Here is a 22,546-nt window from a genome sequence, read left to right as displayed (position 1 = left end):
GACCATATGGGATGTCAGGAATTGAAGCCATATGGGATGTCAGTGATTGAAACCATGTGCAAGACAAGCTCCCTACCCACTGAACTGACTCTATAATTAATTGTTTGTCTGTCTGTTTGTTTTGAAAAAAAAGTTCTCCATTCTTACCATTTTTATCTCCTTATTACCAGCATACCTACCTTAACTTATCATCTCCTTAATCTTTCTAGTTTATGATATTGATCTGCACTGGCTAAAAAACCTAAAAACCAAAGGTCTCAGACTTGTATCTTAAATAAAAGTAAATAAGTCCCACAAAGGGCTGCATGGAATCTATAAGGTTTAATGCAATGAACTACAACAAATTATTTTGTATTTTATGATTATTTGGTATATTTAAACTAGTTCCAGTTTCTGTAAGTGAAAAACAAACATAATTTATACTTTCTAGCTAAAAAATTTTTAATGCCTCAGATCAATCTTTTCTCTTACTCATTGGGGTCTAATAACACATATTAAAACAAACTGTGGTGTGTGTACTCTGCTATGTTATTAACCACTGAAATATCACTCACAGTTACACATCTTCTAGGAATCACTCTAATTTGTATTTCTATTATAGGAGGAATGCAAATGGCCTTATTGAAGCTTTCTCAGCCCTTACATCTGGAAACACTCCTCTCTCTGAAAAGTCTCTTCAGGTCAGAGTTCTTATTCTTTGACATTTTGTTTGGTAATGGTATTAATCAAAAAAAATAATAATTTGTTTTCGGTTTTAAGCTATATATTTTTGACAAAGTAAATTTTCACTTTTCAATTTTCAACCTAAAATTATGTATGTATTCTGTATATATGTCCCCTAAAAGTACAGAATTAAGTGATGAAATAGGAGGTGTATAGTTTTTTTCTCCTTTCCCACTGGGTTTAGTAAAGTAATAAATAGTATGTTAAATTTCCCAACAATAAATGGACTTTTTCCAAAAATATAGCACTGTTTTCTTTCAATATGTAAAAAAATGCCATACTTCTAAAATTTCTCCATGCTTCACTACAATGAAATGTATTCAATTAAATGAATAAACACAAGGACAAGGTTTGAAAGTCGAAGAAATATATCACAGAAGCAAAAAAATATCATTATGTATAGATATATCACTTTATATAGATATATAGAGATATGTGCCTATGTTTCCCCTAATTTAGTGAGATTTTTCACTTGATTTTCACTTCATTCTCCTCTCTTTACTCAACTTTTGCACCTATGTTTTAGTAATTACTATGTTTTAGTAATGGCATTTAATAACAGCATTTTCAAACCCAGATTCTTCTTTATTCATTTCCCAAATAAAATGTCCACAGCCTGTTTCCTTAAAATATTTTTATAAATTTTCATATTTATAAATATGCATTTACACCTTCCATGTCATGTCACTTTATGCCAAGAATCCTGACTTCTAACTCTACCTACAAGTCACCACCTACATTAAAACAGATATGATCACCCAAACAAGCTTATTTTCCTCTACTTTCCAATCGAGAGGAACACTGAAGCCATAGGAAGCAGAGATAAGCTAAAGGTACAGATTGGTTTGGAGATGTCCTATATCCTACAAAACAGATTAAAATAGTTTCTGAGATCTAGCTTTGAATTTGGTGGAGAAGAAACTGAAAGAGAACAAAGTTCATTTCTGAGGGCTTCAACATGGTTGATTGTAAAATCTTAACACGCCGAAGGTTGTGTGTTCACGGGCTCACTGGATGGCTCTTTCTCACCGCCTGCATTCAGTGCTCTTGAGTCCTGTGTGTGGCCTGGATCAGGACGGCTGTTCTTTCTCTCAAACTTGAGTCCCTCTCATTCTGACTCTCCTCTGCCCGAGCTTACAGTCTTAGTTTATATAGCAGTCGCATAAGGCGGTGACATAAAGGTGGGTTGAATATTGATGAATCAACAAAGAGAGGTAAGACCACTCCTCCAGGAGATTAACTCAAGGATAAAATCTCATCTACAGAGATTACTCCAGATTACTAGGAGATCTGCTCAAGGGTGGGATCAACAAGGGTGTGTTCTTCCCTCAGTTAGTAATCTACTTAAATAGTTGTAATAAATCTACTTCTAATATTTCTAGCAATGTCATTCTGTATGAGCACAGTAAGAGATATAAACTTAGTTTGGTTCTTCCTGAGAACATCTCACTTCACTATACGTTCCGCAGTCCTCAGGCCAGGTTAATCTTCCTAGCTCCAGCAGGGTCCTAGACTCATCGTTACTTACTTTTGGATCATGACAGCATTTGTCCATGATCATGCCCTCAACTTATAGTTGAGTATCGTGGCTCTTTGGCCTGGCCCATTTCGATGCCAGGGTAGCTCACCGCTTGCCCTGGGTCCATTCAGTCCCTCGTCGGGACCCTGCTTTTGGGGTGCTAGGAACTAAGGGCAACTGAGTCAAGAAATCAGATGCCCAGGAGTAAATATGATTCGGAGTCAATCAACTCCCAAGTTACAAAGCATAATATTAACTGTCTTCCTGTGTCCACACAGAAAGGACATTGCTTACAATACAAGTTCAGTGTCCTTAGATGGGTGTGACCTGACAAACCTAAGCTACCTGAGGAAGGACAAAATGGTGTTATCCTACAGTTGACTAAGAAAATGATGATACCACTCACTAATAAAAACAATTTAGAGCTTAACAATTTATGGGGTTTCTTTAATGCTCTTTAATAAATGGTAGCTGATAGCTGTAATTGGTAGTCTACAGCTGGTAGTAAAAACATTCTCATTATATTTTAAATATTTTGGAATTACTGTTACAATGTCTTTCTTTTTTTTGAAGTGCTTTCATTTCAATTTTAAGCCACTTTATTTCTTCTACATAAAAGCTCTTTATTTTCATTCTGTTGCCTTTGCTCTTCCATTTCCTTTAAGACTATTTCTTTTCTAAAAGCACTGTTTAAAATTTTTTGTTTTTTTTTTTTAATTTATTTTTTATTAGCTAAACACCATGAGGTACAGTTGTAGATTTACAAATTTTTGTGCTTCGGTTTCAGTCATACCATGATCAAATACCCATCCCTCCACCAGTGCCCATTTTCTACCACCATGGATAATATCCCTCCCCCCTATCCACCCCTGCCACTGTGGCAGGGCACTCCCTTTTGTTCTCTCTCTCCTTTTGGGTGTTGTGGTCTGAAAAAGAGGCATTGAGTGGCAAACATGTTCAGTCCACAGTCTACTTTCAACATGCATCTCCCCTCCTGGGAGGATCCTCCAAACACCCTCCATTTGGTGCTCCCTTCTCTATCTGAAATGCCCTTTCCCCTAGAATACCCGGCTGGCCTCTAAGCTATGGAGTAATCCTCCTGGTGTTGATCTCAGCTATTCTTGGGTATTAATCTCATATTTTGTTATTTTATATCCCCCAGATGAATGCAATCTTTCTTTGTATATCCCTCTCTTTCTGACTCATTTCGCTTAGCATGATACTTTCCATGTTGTACCACTTGTATGTAAATTTCATGACTTCATCTTTTCTAACAGCTACATAGTACTCCATTGTGCAAATGTACCAAAGTTTCTTTAACCAGTCATCTGTTCTTGGGCACTCAGGTTTCTTCCAGTTTCTGGCTACTGTAAAGAGTCCTGCAATGAACAAACAAGTGCAGATGTCACTTCGACTATACATTTTTGCCTCTCTGGGATATATTCCCAGGAGTGGTATTGCTGAGTCGAGCATCCTCCACCCAGATCCTCCAAATTCCAGTAAGCGGGGATCAAACCCACCACCTGGCCCCCTGGCGCCGTGTAATCACATCAACGGCCAAGACTCAGAGACTATAAAATCCAGCTCCCGGAACCGCGCAGCCGCATTTGCGGCCGACCAACATCTTATCAGGACGTCTTTTTATGACATCTTATTATCTCATTCCTACTTTGGACAAACTTGCAGGCTATCAAATGTAGCCTGCCCACAGGGCAGAGTCTGGCAAACTCCCGATGGCGTACCAAATATGCCAAATACCAGTAACAATGATGGGTCTCATTCTCCTAAAGAGCCTTGAATATAATCTCAGGGCTAGGATGAAAGAGACGTTACTGGGGCCAGCTCGAGGCAATTGACGAATAACAGGATGATGAATGAATGAATGAATGGTATTTCTGGGTCAAATGGGAGCTCAATTTCTAATTTTTTGAGAAATGTCCATACTGTTTTCCAAAAGGGCTGAACTAGTCGGCATTCCCACCAGCAGTGAAGGAGTGTCCCTTTCTCGCCACATCTGCGCCAGCATCAGTTGCTTTTGTTCTTTTGGATGTGGGCCAGTCTTTGAGGTGTGAGATGGTATCTCATTGTGGTTTTGATCTGCATCTCCCTGATGATTAATGATGTAGAGCATTTTCTCATGTGCTTTTTTGCCATTTGGATTTCTTCTTTGAGAAAGTTTCTGTTCATTTCATTGCCCCATTTTTGGATGGGGTTGGATGTTTTCTTCCTGTGGAGTTCAACCAGTACTTTATATATCCTTGATATCAACCCCTTGTGTATTCGGCGAATATTCTTTCCCATTCTGTAGACTGTCTTTGTATTTTGGTCACTGTTTCTTTGGAGGTGCAGAAGCTTCTTGGTTTAAGATAATCCCATTTATCTATCTCTGTTTTCACTTGCTCAGTCAGTGGTGTGGCATCTTTGAATATACCATTAGCTTCAGTGTCATGGAGGGTTTTGCCAACTTTATCTTTAATGTACCTTATGGTTTCTGGTTTGATGTTGAGGTCTTTAATCCATTTTGATCTTACTTTTGTACATGGTGTTAGGCAGAGTTCTGAGCCCATTTTTTTGCATGTAGCCGTCCAGTGATGCCAGCACAATTTGTTAATGAGGCTTTCCTTACTCCACTTCACATTACTTGCACCTTTATCAAAGATTAGATGATCATATGACTGAGGGGAGATGTCAGTGTATTCAACTCTGTTCCATTGGTCTGCAGTTCTGCCTTTGTTCCAGTACCATGCTGTTTTAATTATTACTGCTTTGTAGTACAGTTTGAAGTTAGGGAGGTTGATTCCTCCCATTTTCTTTTTCCCAAGAATTGCTTTAGCTATTCGTGGGGGCTTATTGTTCCATATAAATTTCAGGAGTGTTTGCTCCATTTCTTTGAAGAATGTCATGGGTATCCTTATAGTGATTGCATTGAATTTATACAATGCTTTCGGTAGTATTGCCATTTTGACAATGTTAAGTCTCCCGACCCATGAGCAGGGGATATCTTTCCATTTCCTCATGTCCTCTTTTATTTCCTGAAGTAGCGTTTTGTAGTTTTCTTTGTACGGGTCCTTTACTTCCTTAGTTAAGCTGATTCCTAGGTACTTGATTTTCTGGGGAACAATTGTGAAAGGGATTGATTTTTTTCATGTAGCTTTCCTCTCTCTCACTGTTTTTGTATAGGAAAGCCTTGGACTTTTGGGTATTGATTTTATAGCCTGCAACTTTACTATACGAGTCTATTGTTTCGAGGAGTTTTTTGGTGGAGGTTATTGGGTTCTCTAAGTATAGTATTATATCATCTGTGAATAGTGAGAGCTTGATTTCTTCCTTTCCTACTTGAATGCCCTTAATATCTTTTTCTTGCCTAATCGCTATTGCAAGTACTTTCAGTATTATATTGAACAGCAGTGGAGAGAGTGGGTATCCTTGTCTCGTCCTTGATCTTAGAGGGAAGGCTCTCAGTTTTTCCCCATTGAGGATGATGCTTGCTGTAGGTTTGTGGTAGATGGCTTTAACTATGTTGAGGAAAGTCCCTCTATACCCATTTTGGCTAGGGTTTTCATCATACAGGGGTGCTGGATCTTGCCAAATGCTTTCTCTGCATCTATTGATATGATCATCTGCTTTTTATCTTTTCTTTTGTTGATATGATGGATTATGTTGATTGATTTCCGAATGTTAAACCATCCTTGCATCCCTGGGATGAATCCTACTTGGTCATGGTGTATAATCTTTTTGATGAGTAGTTGGATTCTATTTGCTAGTAGTTTGTTGAGGAACTTTGCATCTGTGTTCATCAGGGATATCGGCCTGTAATTCTCTTTCTTTGTGGTATCTCTGTCTGCTTTTGGTATCAGTGTGATATTTGCTTCGTAGAAACTGTTCGGAAGTGTTTTTGATATTTCAATTTCGTGGAAAAGCTTAAAGAGGATTGGGAGTAAGTCTTCTTTAAAGATTTGGAAGAATTCACTAGTGAATCCATCCGGGCCAGGGCTTTTGTGCTTGGGGAGAATTTTTATTACCATTTCAATTTCCTTGGTGGTGACAGGTCTGTTCAGGTATTCCAGGTCTTCTTGGTTCAGCCTTGGGAGTCTGTAGGAGTCTAGGAATTTATCCATTTCCTCAAGGTTTTGATGTTCCGTGGCATAAAGCTTCTCAAAGTATTCCCTGAGGATCCTTTGAATTTCTGGAGTTTCTGTTGTAATGACCCCCTTTTCATTTCTGATTCGGTTTATTAGGGTTTTCTCTCTCCCTTTCTTTGTGAGTTTTGCTAGAGGCTTATTGATCTTGTTAATTTTCTCGAAGAACTAGCTCTTGGTTTCATTGATCTTTCGGATTTTTGGGTTTTTTTTTTTTTTTTTGGTTTCCATCTCGTTTATCTCTGCTTTGAGTTTTATTATTTCCTTCCTCCTGTTCGGGTTGTGCTCCTTTTGTTGGTCCTTCTCCAAGTTCTTAAGCTGTGAGGTTAGTTTATTTTTCTGGGCTCGCTCCTCCTTTCTGAGGAATGCTAGTAGAGCTATAAACTTTCCTCTTAAGACAGCTTTTGCTGTGTCCCATAAGATTTGGTAACTCTTGTTCTCATTTTCATTCGTTTCAAGGAATCTTTTGATTTCCTCTTTGATTTCCTTTCTAAGCCACTCGTTGTTCAATACAGCACTGTTTAATTTCCAGGTGTTTGATTTAGTTTTCTGTTTTTGTGTGTGATTTACTTCTAATTTCAGCGCATTGTGGTCTGAGAAGATTGTTGATACAACCTCTATCTTCTTAATTTTATGGAGGTATGTTTTGTGGCTCAGCATGTGGTCTATCTTGGAGAATGTTCCATGTACGCTTGAGAAGAATGTGTATTCAGCTTTTTGAGGATGAAGTGTCCTGTATATATCTACCAAGTCCCTTTCTTCCATTGTTTCCCTCAGATGAAGTATGTCCTTGCTAAGCTTGAGTCTGGTTGATCTATCAAGAGGTGACAAAGCGGTGTTGAAGTCTCCCACCAGTATTGTGTTGCTATTGATGTCTTTTTCCAAATCTATGAGTAGTTGTTTTAAGTACTTTGCTGGTCTCTCATTAGGTGCATATACATTTATTATTGTAAGTTCTTCGTGTTGTACAGATCCTTTGATCAATAAGAAATGGCCTTCACTGTTTCTTATGACATTCTTCACTCTGAAATCGATGTGGTCTGATATTAGGATGGCTACCCCAGCTTTTTTATGGGGATTGTTTGCCTGTAGGATTGTTTTCCAGCCTTTGACTCTGAGTCTGTGTTTGCTTTGACTATTGAGATGTGTTTCTTGCAGGCAGCAGTATGTTGGTTTCAATCTTCTAATCCATCCTGACACTCTATGTCTTTTAATTGGTGCGTTTAGCCCATTGACATTGAGAGAGATTATTGTTATGGGATTTTGCCTCATTGTTCTGTTGAAATTTGGTGTATTTGAGGGGCCTGTCTTGCCTTAAAGTAGCCCATTTAGTTGTTCTTATAACCATGGTTTTGAGTCTATGAAGTTCCTGAGCTGTTGTTTGTCTGTGTTGTTTGTCTGTGAAACTGTGTGTTGTTCCTTGTATTATGAATGAGAGTCTCGCTGGGTAAAGTGTTTTTGGAGAGGCATTTATTTCACTGAGTTTTTTCACTATGTCCCACCACTGTCTGCGGGCCATGAGGGTTTCATCAGAAAAATCAGCAGTGAATTTTAAGGATGCTCCTTTGTAAGAGATTTCTTTCTTCGATCTTGCTGCTTTCAGAATTTTGTCTCTGTCTAAAGTTTTGGTCATTTTGATCAGGATGTGTCTTGGGGTATTTTTATTTGGATTTCTTCTAGCTGGTATACCCTTCGGGCCTCCTGAATGTGGTCACAAGTTTTCTTCAGCTCTGGAAACGTTGTAGCAATGATGTCTTTGACAGTTTCTTCTTCATCAAGATTTTCTTCCTGTCCCTCTGGGACTCCAATAATTCTTATGTTACCCCTCTTGGCGTCATCACGATCTTCTCTTGCCATCTGTTCCCGAACTGTGAGTCTCTTTTCCATTTTCTGCTCTTTTCTGGAGAGTCTCTGAACTTCATCTTTGAGCTCACTGATTCTGTTCTCAGCAGCTGTTACTCTGCTGCTGAGGCCTTCCACTGAGTTTTTCAATTCGCCTACCAGGTTTTTCACATCCGACATTTCCGATTGCATTTTCCTCATTTCTGCCTTCAAATCCTCTTGTCTTTTATTGGCATTGCTTTCCATTGTTTCTTTTAGTTCCCTAAGCATCCTAAGTAGCTCCCTTCTGAATTCCTTGTCAGAGAGGTTGTCTAACACTACAATACTGTTGGTGTCTTCTGGGCTATCCTCGTTAATAAGAAAGTTTGGTGGACTATTTCGTTGCTTTACCATTGTGGCCAGTGTGGTTTAGTCCTTCACATTCACTGTTACTATTCTGGTTAATTGAGGAGAGACTGCCAGGAGCCGTTCAGCTTTGTTGCTGCAAGATGGGCCTCTTCTACCTTTCTGAGTCTGACCTTCTTCTCAATCAGGCGTTATTCTTTGTTTTATAACGGACATTGAGTGAAACTTTTGGAGGAGGTGCTATTTAGTACTGAGCTTGTACAGCTATTTTCAAACAGGACTTTTGTTGGAAATGGAGTAGGCGAGTGGGATGTTGTTAAATTGTAGTAGAAGAGGTGAGAGATTTTTGGTTGATATTAGGTGACAAGAGATTTTTGGTTGATATTAGGTGACAAGTTGTGGGATGAAAGTCCTGATTGCTTGGAGTGAGTGATATACCTGCGGCCACATTAGCGGCCCGCCGATGGCCAGGAAGAAAGCCACACCCACTTTGGAGGCCACGCCCCCTTCTTTGAGGCCACGCCCCTAGCCCGACCCAGGCCACTCCCTCCCAGGATCCTGGAATGGAGGAAGGGTGGTGGACAGCCTCCCCTGTCCTTCGGTGGGAATCGATGGGCGGCGCACAGCTGGGTTCAGGGTCGGCTCTCAGCTGGGCTCCCCCTACCCACCTGGAGGGGGGGGCGATGAACTGCTGGGCCAGTCCCGCGGAGCTGGACTCGTGGTAGGGCCTCCACACTGTCCTTCAACGGGAATCGGGATGGGGGGGGCAATGGACTGCTGGGCCAGTCCCACAGAGCTGGACGCGCGGCGGGGCCTCCAGGCTGTCCTTCGGCGGGGATCGGCGTGTGGCTGTGGTCAGGGGCGGCTCTTGGCTGAGCTCCCCTACAATGTCTTTCTAACTAATTCTCTAATGTCAGTTTTTTTATTCAATATTTAAAATACATTTTTGGAGTTTGTATTATCAATATTTGTTTATAGTATGTTTGCATTTTGACCAGAGTTCAGGTGTAAGTGATATTCCTTGGTATCAATGAATAAACAAGTAAAAAATGCAATAGAGAAGTGACTTGCATGTGGGAGAGCAACACCCAGCAGTACTCAGGGCTTTCTCCTGGCTCTGTGATCAGGGATTATCATTCCTGGCAGGCACTGGGGTCAATATGGGGTGCTGGTATTCAAATCTGGGTGAGCTGTATGCAAGGAAAGTACCCAATCAACTGGTCTATCACTTCAGCCCCTAAAGTAATGATTTTAAGGATTATTTTGCATTCTGTTAAACTTTTTAAATGTGAGTAGATGGTAATATACTAAAATTAAATATCTGAAAGAAAATTTAAAGTCTAAGACCAGAATTTAAAAATCAGCTAGAAAAGATATGTTTGTCTATGCGATATTCTTAATGTTTTAAGAATAAATTTTTTGAACCAACGAAAGGGACAGGCAGGAAGACAGTTTTTGTTCTCCACTTGAAATACCAATAGCTTTTTAAATAAATAATTGGAAGAAAGTTTTGGAAATAAAAATATAGAATTCATGTAACTGTTGGGTAGCTCTTTGAAGAAGATTATAACTACGTAGAAGTATAATAATCTGAGTTCGTGGGAACTCAAAAGAGAAGCAAACCAATTTCCATTCAGTGATTTTTGCATAGGTTTACCATGCAGCCAAAACTTTCTAACTTTCTTACAGTTTTCTGAATGGAAGTCTAAAATAAGTCATTTATACTTCCATATAATGGTCATTTATATCTCCATATAATATGATAGTAGTGCTATATTCATAGGGCTAGGATTTTTGTGAGCAATGATGCAATTAGAACACATCCTTCGGGCTGGAGAGATAGCACAGCGGGTAGGGCGTTTGCCTTGCACGCGGCCGACCCAGGTTCGATTCCCAGCATCCCATATGGTCCCCTGAGCACCGCCAGGAGTAACTCCTCAGTGCAGAGCCAGGAGTAACCCCTGTGCATCGCCAGGTGTGACCCAAAAAGCAAAAAAAAAAAAAGAACACATCCTTTATGTTACCTCTTAGGTAAAAGTATTTATGGTTTTGGACTGAGTTGCAGAAGTGTGACTTCCCATCATTAAAGTGACAAGAGCAGAGTGTGTGTTCTTAGGTATTGGACATAACTGGCTCTCCTTGACTAAGAGCTATCCACAGACTTGAAAAATCTCCCTACAAAGAGCCCTGAGGAGAAAACTTTCATATCTGGTATTCTCAAAATTCCAGACTTAATGGATATGTTTACTGTGCAGTTACTCACTCTACCATGTGAGAAAATTTTAAGATTTCAAGTCAATAAAATATCCATATGTGCTTGTCTCATTATGTGGTAGTGTTAATGGCCCTCTTGAGAGCCCCCACTCCTTACCTTATTTTATTTCTATTTAAATACTCTGCCACAAACAAGAAGTATTAAGTGAGCATAAAAATAAGTAAATCAATGATAGCATACGCAGGCATACACATGCATACACACATAGCACCTAATTCATCCTTGAAGTAGGTATTTGCTATGACACCCAAGAAACGTAAAACATGGTGAAACCCTTCATTGTTGAGACTCTGGCCCTGCTCAAGTGCATTTTGTCATACCCTGCCCCCTCCTCAGATTCTATATTTGTGTGCTTTCTATCACCCATCATATAATAATCAGCTGTGAGATAAATCAAAAGCTTAAGGTTGTATGCCATGCTATATATAAGTTTGTTGTGAGACCAAAAATTTAAAAGTACATATTTAAAGAATGAAAATGAATGAAAGCAATCTCTTCTTAAGTTTCTAACTCAAAATTTTGTTTAAACGGCTTGAAAGCAGAGTGAGAACGCTCAGCAGAAGTAACTGGATAAATAACACTATAATCATTGATAGCACTATGGGAAGGGACACATTCTTTTTCATCACATGGATCAAAGAGTTACCCTTAGTTTCCCTCTACGATTCCGAAGGAACAAAGATGGAAAATTTCACAGAATATAAAGATTCCAATATGGCCTACCTCAGTATTCCAGGAATTGCAAAGGTAATCAATCAGTATTTACACTTTCTTTAAAATTTGTTCCAAAGATGAAAAATTCCACATATTAATACAGGTGTCAATACTTATAGCATATCCAAAAAATTAAGATGAAATACAAAGCATTTGCTGTACACACATAATCCTGAAAATTATTGTGGCGCAAAAAGAAGAAAGAACTAATGCATTAGAAGTGTTCACGGTCAAGGTCCTCCCGTTGTTCATCGATTTGCTCGAGCGGGCCCAGTAACGTCTCCATCGTGAGACTTGTTGTTACTGTGTTTGGCATATCAAATATGTCACGGGTAGCTTGCCAGGCTCTGCCGTGCGGGCGAGATACTCTCGGTAGTTTGCCAGGCTCTCCGAGAGGGGTGGAGGAATCGAAGTCGGGTCAACCATGTTGACCGCTTGTAAGGCAAACGCCCTACTGCTGTGCTATCGCTCCAGCCCATGCATTAGAAGTAAGAAAAAATATTTTAAGAGAACTTTGAATAGCTGAAACTATATATATAGTATATATATGCAGCCAAAACCTTCTAACTTTCTTACTATATATATAGTAAAAGAATGGACAACACACCTATTTATGTGTATATTTTGAGAAGTGGGAAGCATTGGACCAATTTGGTGGAATTCACAACTGCTCCAGGTTCATTGCTCAGCAGTCCATGTGCTGTCAGGAATTGCATCTGGGTTGGCTAAATGCAAGGAAAATACGTTAATTGCTGTACTATTTGTCCAAGCCCCCAAAATTACTTCTTAAACATCACATCATAGACTGTGGAAGTCGAGGACAAACACATAGTAAATTTTCAAAAATTTATTCTTCCTAAGGTTTCATAAAGGTGCATATGCGTTACAACTTATACCTTGTCCAAATTTTTCATCTCATCCTATTTTACCCTCCAATCTTTGAAACTCTCAACCCCCTATTTATTATGCAACACATTTGTAAAGTATATTTTGGAGTAAGAAAATAGAAATGCATAAAAGAACTTGATCTTGGATACCTATCATATTTCCATTGAATTTTTAGGCTGGCATTTGGACTTACAGTCTTCAAGCCAAAGCAAATGAGGAAATACTAACAATTACAGTAAATTCTGGAGCAGCAAATTCTTCTGTGCCTCCAATCACAGTGAATGCTAAAATGAATCAAAGCACATATGATTTCCCCAACCCTGTGGTTGTGTATGCAGAAGTTGTACAAGGTTTTACACCCATTCTTGGAGCCTCTGTGACAGCCATCATTGAATCAAGCCAGGGAACCACAACTTTGGAACTCCTGGAAAATGGTGCAGGTAATTCACAGGTGTTTTTATGTTTTCATGTTAAGGAACAATAAGACAAACACCATAAGAATTGATGAATATTATTGAAGATGCAAAAAAAGTGTATCTAGGTAAAATCTGTAAGTGGCTATCATATAGTTTACACATGGTAAAAACTCTGTAAATGTGGGGGTATGGTGCCACCAGCAGGCCAATCTGTACCTGTGAAGCGAATGCAGCAGAAGTCTGATGATGCTTTCAGACTTCCAGATACCCCAAAATTGCTGCTGTACCTTTGGCCAGACCCCAAAAACTTGGGGCAAAGTTTACCAAGAAAGTAAACGGCCAAAAGTTAGGTATGTGGGAGACACACCCACAAACCACCTCCGGCTCAGCTATATAACTGGAGGCATGGCCTCTCTGGTTCCTAATCGAACTGCTTAATGGCCATGATCCCAGACTAAGAAACGAATCTCAGAACCCAAAGGCTTTTGGCAGAAATGCGTCCTGTTCCTGCAGTAGGTTACTGGGGCTGGGCCACTCCAGGCAGGAATAGGTTTTGTGCCTTGGACTGTTCCCTTTGGCAGCTCAGTGACCGCCATCTTCCAGAGACCACAGGACAGTCAGGTTTGGGCCTGCAGTGACGAGATACGTGGGGCCTCACCAGATGGGGGTGGAACCGGCCCTTTCCTCCCCATTCCAGTAGGACCCCGGGTCACCACCTACAAACAGCCTCTCTGGCTCCTGATTAAGCTGATTAACAGCCATGATCCCAGAGGTTCAGAAACAAATCTTGAAACCCAGCGGCTTTTGGCAGAAATGCATCTGGACCACATACAAGGTGGCTTTCCTATAAGCTCAGAGCTTATTGGAAAGCCAGGTATGAGCCGGTGGTGATGAGGCAACTGCAGTCTCATGGGAAGGGGGTCAGTACCGGCTCATCCTTCATGCCCTACCGAGGTCACAAGTTGTCCCCCACAAGCAGCTCTCTGGCACGGCCATGGCTCCAGAGGCAAAAGGACTTAGTCCAGAGCCAGGCAGCTTGCGGCAGAAAAGTAAATGGACCATGCATTAAACTCCAGCACCATGCCTCCCCAGGAGGGAAAGGGTGTTGCTCCCTTCCGCCTCCCCCTCACCCCCCTGCAGCAAGGTGGCCACCGCCTCAGAGCTTATAGGAAAGCCAGGTATGAGCCCGCAGTTACAGGGCAACTGCAGTCTCATGGAAAGGGGGGCAGTAGCAGCTCGTCCTTCACTCCCTACCGAGTTCATGAGTTACCCCCCACGAGCAGCTCTCCGGCACAGCCATAACACCAGACGTACAAAAACCAATCTCGTAATTATCTGTTTGATCATTGTATGACCAAGACTTAAACTTGAAAGCTTAGTAACTTTTCCCACAGTGATTCAATAAATAATTATAAGAAGAAAAATAAATAAATAAAAACTACGGGAAAAAAAGTAAGGTGAAGTTCATGCCCAAATCAATCAGCTAATCAGTGGCTGAGTAAATAGCAGTACTCCTACATTAAAAAAGAAAAACTCTGTACATGTCATTTGCATTGATCTCTATAACAAGAATAGACATTGTTTTTTATGTTCCCAACCAATATCACTTTTAAATTAATGATGTCTCATCAGGCTATTGAGGACAAAAAATTAAGATTCTTGGTCTGGAACAATAGCACAGCCTTGCACGAGGCTGACCCAGTTTTGATTCCGAGGATCCCAAATGGTCCCCCAAGCACCGCCAGGAGTAATTCCTAAGTGCAAGCCAGGAGTGACCCCAGAGCGTTGCAGGGTGTAATCCAAAAAAAAAATTAAGATTCTTAACAAGTATTTCTTCATATTTTAAGTGTTTCAAATATCATATTGAAAGACTAGACAGAAGGATAAAACACTAGTGGTCATATGAGGCGAAGGGTAAATCTTCAGTCCTCGGTAGGGAGGGACAGGCAAAGTGATTCCCAGTAGCTGAAACAAAATACAACCTACAAAATACAAATAATCCTGGGTGTTGAGGCCTAATGGTAGCAGAACTGCCACAAGGGAGTTGGAAAGTCCTGGGGTATCATACACCAAGTCTGATTGGCAGGAAATAAGATGAGTGTTGACTATTGTCTTCTGTATCCTGATTTGTATGGATAAACGGTGCTTGCATACTTTTTTTTACAAGACACTAAATTGTTTTCAGAAATTCACTTTCTTCTAATAAGTCAGTAGGCAAATAAAATGTAATATAAGCATATGACTTCTCAAAAGTTTCAATCAGTGTCTTTTGAAATGTAATGGATTCAATCCATTTATAACTATTATTGACTCATCTTAGCTTTTTGAAAACTTTAGAAAGTAAAGTATTTCTCTTTTCCAAATTCTTCTGTGACACATTATAATTTACTTGCCCACATATCAGTGATGCTATCCTCCCAGAGATCTCCACCTGGACTCTGTGGTACTTCCTATGTAAAGAAAAATGCTGAAGGACAGTGCCAAAAGAGGTGCTTCAGTACATACTCTAACCCTAAAAGATTCTTAATACACACTATATAGGGCCCTTCACAGAGAGGTCTGAGAAATTTGTGTTCCATCCATGATCCACAGTGGGACACAGGTTCAAAAAACTTACCATAAGAACCTTTTTCTTCCAGGATCATCATCCTTCTATGAAATGTATTTGCCATTTAACAAGTGATTCCAGTGCTTGTATTACCAAGAAATATACTTATGAGAGGGTATTTCTGACTTTCCCCCCTAAAGTGTTTCTAATAAAAAGTAAGAGTTTTGCAATGTCAGACTAGGAAGTTAACTGGATCACAGTCATCGGGAAGTGAAGATTTTTTTTAAGTCAAAGTAATATATTGATGAGTAAAGTGGGAATTAAATTCTATATAAAAATAAGCATTTAATGGAATTCATTTAATTTGAACAGACACCTCAATAAGTTTAAGTAAAGTCAGACGGCAAGCCATTTACCAGTTGGTTGAGAAATAGTAAAAAGTTTTATGATAATCTATTTATAATTTTGTAAGATAAAGGTGTTTAAGATAAAAATATCAGTATATGTAATATTAAACAAATATACTGTGAGTATCTATGTAAAAATATATCATTAAACATTATAGTAGACATAACATATATATATGTATATCTCACACAGAACCCAATCAAATGGTTGTAATATAAACAAATGTTTGACTCAAAAAGGCACAATTTTCATTAAAAAAGTAGTTCACTATTTCTTTTCTAAAACAAGGTGCTGATTCTATAAAGAATGATGGGGTCTACTCCAGATATTTTATAGATTTTAAAAATGATGGCCGATATAACTTAAAAGTAAAGGTTCAAGGAGGAGCAACTGCCATGAGAAGCTTAAGACATCTCCAAAATACAGCAGCATTTGTACCAGGCTGGGTGGTTAATGGTGAGTGCTTCATAATGTCTTAGATCTTACGCTGACTTAAAGAATTATAGGTTGATATTGTTAAATCGCCATACATTTTGAATATTTTAGCAAAGTATTCATAATAATCAATACAAAATAAATTATTAAGAGCCCTCTATTGGGGCAGTCTTTGGTGGTGTTTGGAAAAATTCAAAGTAATGGTGGTGGGAAGCTGTAATGGTGATAGGATTGGTGTTGCAGTATTGACTGTAATAAATTATGAAAAACTATAAAAAGAAAATACAATTTAAGGAATAAATAAATATAGCTTCATACAGTTTATAACTAAGCTGCAGGTTTTTCATCTCCTATAATGAAGTTCATAGTCATAAAGGAATTTGCCTCCCAGTTTGATATAATCATTGGAAAATTGTATGACATCTTGTAATCAATGAATAAATCTAATCCATTGCTACATTAGTTTGAAGGATACTACTATATTATCAATAATGTCCTTAATTTTCAGTTCAAGGTAAAGAAATCAGGGGACTATATTATGTGCTTAAATATAAACCAATGCAAAATTTATACTTCACTTAAATATACTATAATTATACAGAAATATAAACATAGTTTGAGTGTTTTAAGTTACAGGACAAAAATATATTGAGAAAGGTTATGATAAAGATTAAGGATACTGTTGGATAACAGTGGGTTTTCCTTGCTTTTCCCCAGGGAGCTTAAGTTTTATTGAGTCATTCCCATAACAGTGCCCTTGAGGCACACCCAATTCCATCAAGCACTAATCATCCTATATTGTTTTTCTCTTTCCTGTATGTCATTGGCATGGTTTATTTAGTAATGTCCTTTTTGTATGGTCACTGGAAGACAGTTCATGCTATGCTTTATAGCATGGAAGTTAATTGACTCCAAAATAATACTTACTCCTGAGCATCCATATTTACTTGACTTAAGCCTCAGCTGCCCTTAGCTCCCAGCCCTCCAAAAGCAGGGTCCCGATGAGGGACTGGATGGACCCAGGGCAAGCTGTGAGCTACTCTGACATCGAAATGGGTCAGGCTTAGCACCATAATACTTAACTATAAGTTAAGAGCATGGTCATGGACAAACTCTGTCATGACCTAAAAAGAAACAACTGAATAAGGACCCTGTTGGGTTTAGGAAAGACTTACCTGGCCTAAGGTCTGTGGTCTGGCATATATAGCAACATGTCCCCAGGAAGAGCCAAGCTTTAAGCTTAATATATCTCTTACTGTGTTCATACAAAATGACTAGAAATATTATAAGTGAATTTATTGTAGCACTGTAGCACTGTTGCCCTGTGTTCATCGATTTGCTAAAGTGGGCACCAGTAACATCTCCACTGTGAGACTTCTTGTTACAGTTTTTGGAATATCTAATACCCTTGGGTAGCTTACCAGGCCTGCTGTGCAGGCGGGATACTTTCGGTAGCTTGCCAGGCTCTCTGAGAGGGATGGAGAAATCGAACCTGGGTCAGCCGCATGCAAGGCAAATACCCTACCCACTGTGGTATCGCTATGCCCCAGAAGTAAATTTTTTAGGGTTCTTTAAATGGATTATTAGTTGAGGAAAGGAAAAAGCAGTATACCCTGGATGGAATCCAGCCCTTGAGCAGATCTCCTACTAGAGTAATCTCCTCAGACTCCAGGTGAGAGCCCTCCCTGCCTCAAGGGACCGAGTCCAAGCAGCAACCTCCACTACCCAACAGCCACGATGCTCCAGGCCACTTTTCGGACCACGCAGCCACAAAGTGGCCTCACAAACATTATAAGACACTTCCTACCCATTTTCCATAATTACCACACCATATTTGATGGGGTTCAGACAGTAGACAACAAAATGCCTCTTGGAGAGCCTGGCTAGCTACCAAGAGTATCCCGACCTCACGGGCAGAGCCTGACAAGCTTGCTGTGGCATATTCGATATGCCAAAAACAGTAACAACAACAGTTCTCATTTCCCTGATCCTGAAAGAGCCTCCAATCACTGGGGGAAAAAGAGTGAGAAGAGGCTGCTAAAATCTCAGGGCTGGGAGGAATAGAGACATTACTGGCACTGGCTCCAGTAAATTGAGGAACAACAGGATAACAGCGATACCATGAATCTCCTCAGATGAGGTTTTTGCCCTTGAGTTAATCTCCTGAAGGAATGACTTTACCTCTGTTTGTTATTATGATACTGTTCAACCCCACCTTTGTATATACCCACCCTTCATGATTGCTACATAACAATGCTATAAGGGGTAGGAGGGGACTAGAAAGTCAGGACTAGATGTTGAAGACTAGAAAGTCAATAACTAGAAGGAGGATGAAAACTTAGGCTTTGGAGACTTTGGAGACTTTGGGACTTTGGAACTAGAAGGAGGACTACGTGATGACGAAGACTGGAACTAGAGGACTTTGAGGTCTACGAGGAGACTATGATGATGGAACAATGATGACTATGACCAAACTATGACCATGATCGTGAAGAAAGGGGAGAGATCGGACGAGGCCAATTGGAGAGAGAAATAAACTGACTACTGACTGGCCTGGAGTTCAGGTCCCTGTTTCTCCATTTCTCTGCCCATCGTCCATCCACCACCATGGGCCGGCCTGGGGAGGCTGTTCTAGGTCACTGAACACTGGAGTCCCTGTTTGCATCCTGCATGCTGCCACAGCGTTTTCTTGAAAACTCACAGAATACATTCTTTATTAGCTTTTCTATTTCTCGTTCCTTATCTTCTGACTTTTAGGGGATTTCTGAGAGCAATTAGAATAAAATACCAAGAATTATTTCTTAAAACTTGTAACAGGAAGGAAGAGAGGAGCCTGGCACAAGTGGTTCCAAGGAAAAACTTTCTCAAATGAAAAAGTAATAGAAAGCACCATGGAGGAAAAATTTAAAGGCATATATTCAGTAGGGATTCAGTGCAACATTCATTCCAAAGTGCGACAACATTCACTGTCGCACTTCTTCCTACAAAATCCTGGTCAGATTACTAAAGAAAGATTCTTCCACCCACAAACATTTGCAATTTTGTCACCAAACTCAAATACAATTTTACTTGTGTATATTTGGGATGAAAGGGAAGTGGAATTAATAGGGAATTCAGTTCACTGGGTTCTGAAAAATACTTGTACATTTGATCCATTAAATAGCAGGAATTTCACATTGTCAAAATGGCAATACTACCGAAAGCATTGTATAAATTCAATGCAATCCCTATAAGGATACCCATGACATTCTTCAAAGAAATGGAGCAAACACTCTTGAAATTTATATGGAACAATAAGCCCCCACGAATAGCTAAAGCAATTCTTGGGAAAAAGAAAATGGGAGGAATCAACCTCCCGAACTTCAAACTGTACTACAAAGCAGTAATAATTAAAACAGCATGGTACTGGAACAAAGGCAGAACTGCAGACCAATGGAACAGGGTTGAATACACTGACATCTCTCCTCAATCATATGCTCATCTAATCTTTGATAAAGGTGCAAGTAATGTGAAGTGGAGTAAGGAAAGCCTCTTTAATAAATTGTGTTGGCATCACTGGACGGCTACATGCAAAAAAAATAGGCTCAGAACTCTGCCTAACACCATGTACAAAAGTAAGATCAAAATGGATTAAAGACCTCAACATCAGACCAGAAACCATAAGGTACATTGAAGATAAAGTTGGCAAAACCCTCCATGACATTGAAGCTAATGGTATCTTCAAAGATGCCACGCCACTGGCCGAGCAAGTGAAAACAGAGATAGATAAATGGGACTATCTTAAACTAAGAAGCTTCTGCACCTCCAAAGAAACAGTGACCAAAATACAAAGACAGTCTACAGAATGGGAAAGGATATTCACCGAATACACATCTGACAAGGGGTTGATATCCAGGATATACAAAATACTGGTTAAACTCCACAAGAAGAAAACATCCAACCCCATCCAAAAATGGGGCAATGAAATGAACAGAAACTTTCTCAAAGAAGAAATCCGAATGGCAAAAAAGCACATGAGAAAATGCTCTACATCATTAATCATCAGGGAGATGCAGATCAAAACCACAATGAGATACCATCTCACACCTCAGAGACTGGCCCACATTCAAAAGAACAAAAGCAACCGATGCTGGCGTGGATGTGGCGAGAAAGGGACACTCCTTCACTGTTGGTGGGAATGTCCACTGGTTCAGCCCTTCTGGAAAACAGTATGGACGATTCTCAAAAAATTAGAAATTGAGATCCCATTTGACCCAGCAATACCACTCCTGGGAATATATCCCAGAGAGGCAAAAATGTATAGTCGAAGTGACATCTGCACTTGTTTGTTCATTGCAGCACTCTTTACAATAGCCAGAAACTGGAAGAAACCTGAATGCCCAAGAACAGATGACTGGTTAAAGAAACTTTGGTACATCTACACAATGGAGTACTATGTAGCTCTTAGAAAAGATGAAGTCATGAAATTTACATACAAGTGGTACAACATGGAAAGTATCATGCTAAGCGAAATGAGTCAGAAAGAGAGGGATAGACATAGAAAGATTGCATTCATCTGGGGGATATAAAGTAACAAAGTATGAGATTAATACCCAAGAATAGCTGAGATCAGCACCAGGAGGATTACTCCATAACTTAGAGGCCAGCCGGGTATCCTAGAGGAAAGGGCAGTTCAGATAGAGAAGGGAGCACCAAATAAAGGATGTTTGGAGGATCCTCCCAGTAGGGGAGATGCATGTCGAAAGTAGACTATGGACTGAACATGTTTGCCACTCAATGCCTCTTTTGCAGACCACAACACCCAAAAGGAGAGAGAGAACACAGGGGATTGCCCTGCCACAGAGACAGGGGGGATGGGGGGATGGGGGTGGGAGGGATATTATCCATGGTGGTGGAAAATGGGCACTGGTGGAGGGATGGGTATCTGATCATTGTATAATTGAAACCAAAGCACAAAAATTGTAAATCTACAACTTTAAAAAAAATAAAATAAAATAAAGGGAAAAAAATTTAAAAAAAAAAATAGCAGGAATTTCTTATTCCAGGGGAAATTCAAGGAAATACACCAAGACCTGAGACTGATAAGGAAATTCAAACAGAGGTGGAGAATTTCAGCAGAGTGGCAGCTGGAGGTACATTTGTACTTTCAGGCATTCCACCTAGTTTCAATTGCTCCCCTTTATATTATTTCCCACCAAGTCAAATCACAGATCTTGAGGCCACGCGTGAGGGGAATATGATCACTTTAACATGGACCGCACCAGGAGATGATTTAGATATTGGAAAAGGTAAGGATGAAGTATTATGTGGAGTGAATGATGATCATTTCAAAAACAAGAGTAAAAGTAGCTGAAATAAAACTGTCTTTAATTGGTATCTTTTTAAATATTTACTATATAAACTCATGTTTGAATCAATAAAACAGAGCACACTTTAACAGCTGCAATTTTCATACACAGAAGTATCACCTGGCAAAGATATAAAATCAAAATTCATCTTTCATAAAAAAACCTAGCCTTTGGGGACTAAACATTGCTTAAATGATCATTTTTGAGGTGAATGAATAAAAGGGAATTTAGTATTATATGCTGTTTCTAACTTTTATGCATTTTTTTTAGTTCGACAGTATATCATAAGAAAAAGTGGAAATATCCTTGATCTAAAAGACAATTTTGATGGTGCCATGCAAGTAAGCACTAACAATCTGATACCAAAGGACTTCAACTCCAAGGAAACATTTGCATTTGAACAAGAAAATGTAGCAAGAGAAGATGCAACTCATATGTTCTTTGCCATTCAAAGTGTGGATGATAGCGGTCAACAATCTGAAATATTCAACATTGCACAAGTAGCATTGTTTATTTCTCAAGCAGATGATGAACAAGAGGAAAATTATTATCCTAGTTCTGGAATTAGTATTTCTACTGTGGTGTTGGCGGTGGTTGGAACTCTGGCAGCTATTAGTATTATTGTCAGTACCACTATTTGTATCATTAACAGGAAAAGAAGTTCAAATAGACCCAGTACAGGGTTTTAGAAAACAGCAACAACAATAAAAAAGTGAAGGATATTTATGAATTTCTGAATTCACTTTTGAACTTGAGCTCATAAAATAATTTTAAGAGTACTGAAGCAAAATTTTATTAAATTCAAACACCCAAGAGTATTTGAGAAATTATAAAGTAAAATTAAATTTTGAAAATTTTATCTATTCACCATAAAATGTGATAAATATGATATAAGTTGTGATATAGAGAAAAATGGAAGCTAAAACCCCTAAACTATTTAATATTA

At 39.4% G+C, this 22,546-nt stretch overlaps 1 protein-coding gene across 1 annotated transcript in view; it reads left to right on the top strand.

Annotated features, from left to right (window-relative positions):
* Window positions 1-22,289, top strand: part of LOC130031502 (calcium-activated chloride channel regulator 4-like) — a 45,628-nt gene extending 23,339 nt beyond the window's left edge. The window contains 6 exon segments of the mRNA XM_056122850.1: window positions 602-680; window positions 11,386-11,590; window positions 12,621-12,885; window positions 16,106-16,273; window positions 21,298-21,540; window positions 21,871-22,289. Of these exon segments, the coding sequence (XP_055978825.1) occupies window positions 602-680; window positions 11,386-11,590; window positions 12,621-12,885; window positions 16,106-16,273; window positions 21,298-21,540; window positions 21,871-22,289 (1,379 nt within the window).
* Window positions 22,290-22,546: the final 257 nt, after the last annotated feature.

This window comes from Sorex fumeus, unplaced genomic scaffold (genome assembly GCF_029834395.1).
Source record: "Sorex fumeus unplaced genomic scaffold, SorFum_2.1 ptg000047l, whole genome shotgun sequence".
NCBI lineage: Eukaryota > Metazoa > Chordata > Mammalia > Eulipotyphla > Soricidae > Sorex > Sorex fumeus.
This window is presented reverse-complemented; position numbering and strand designations above follow the sequence as displayed.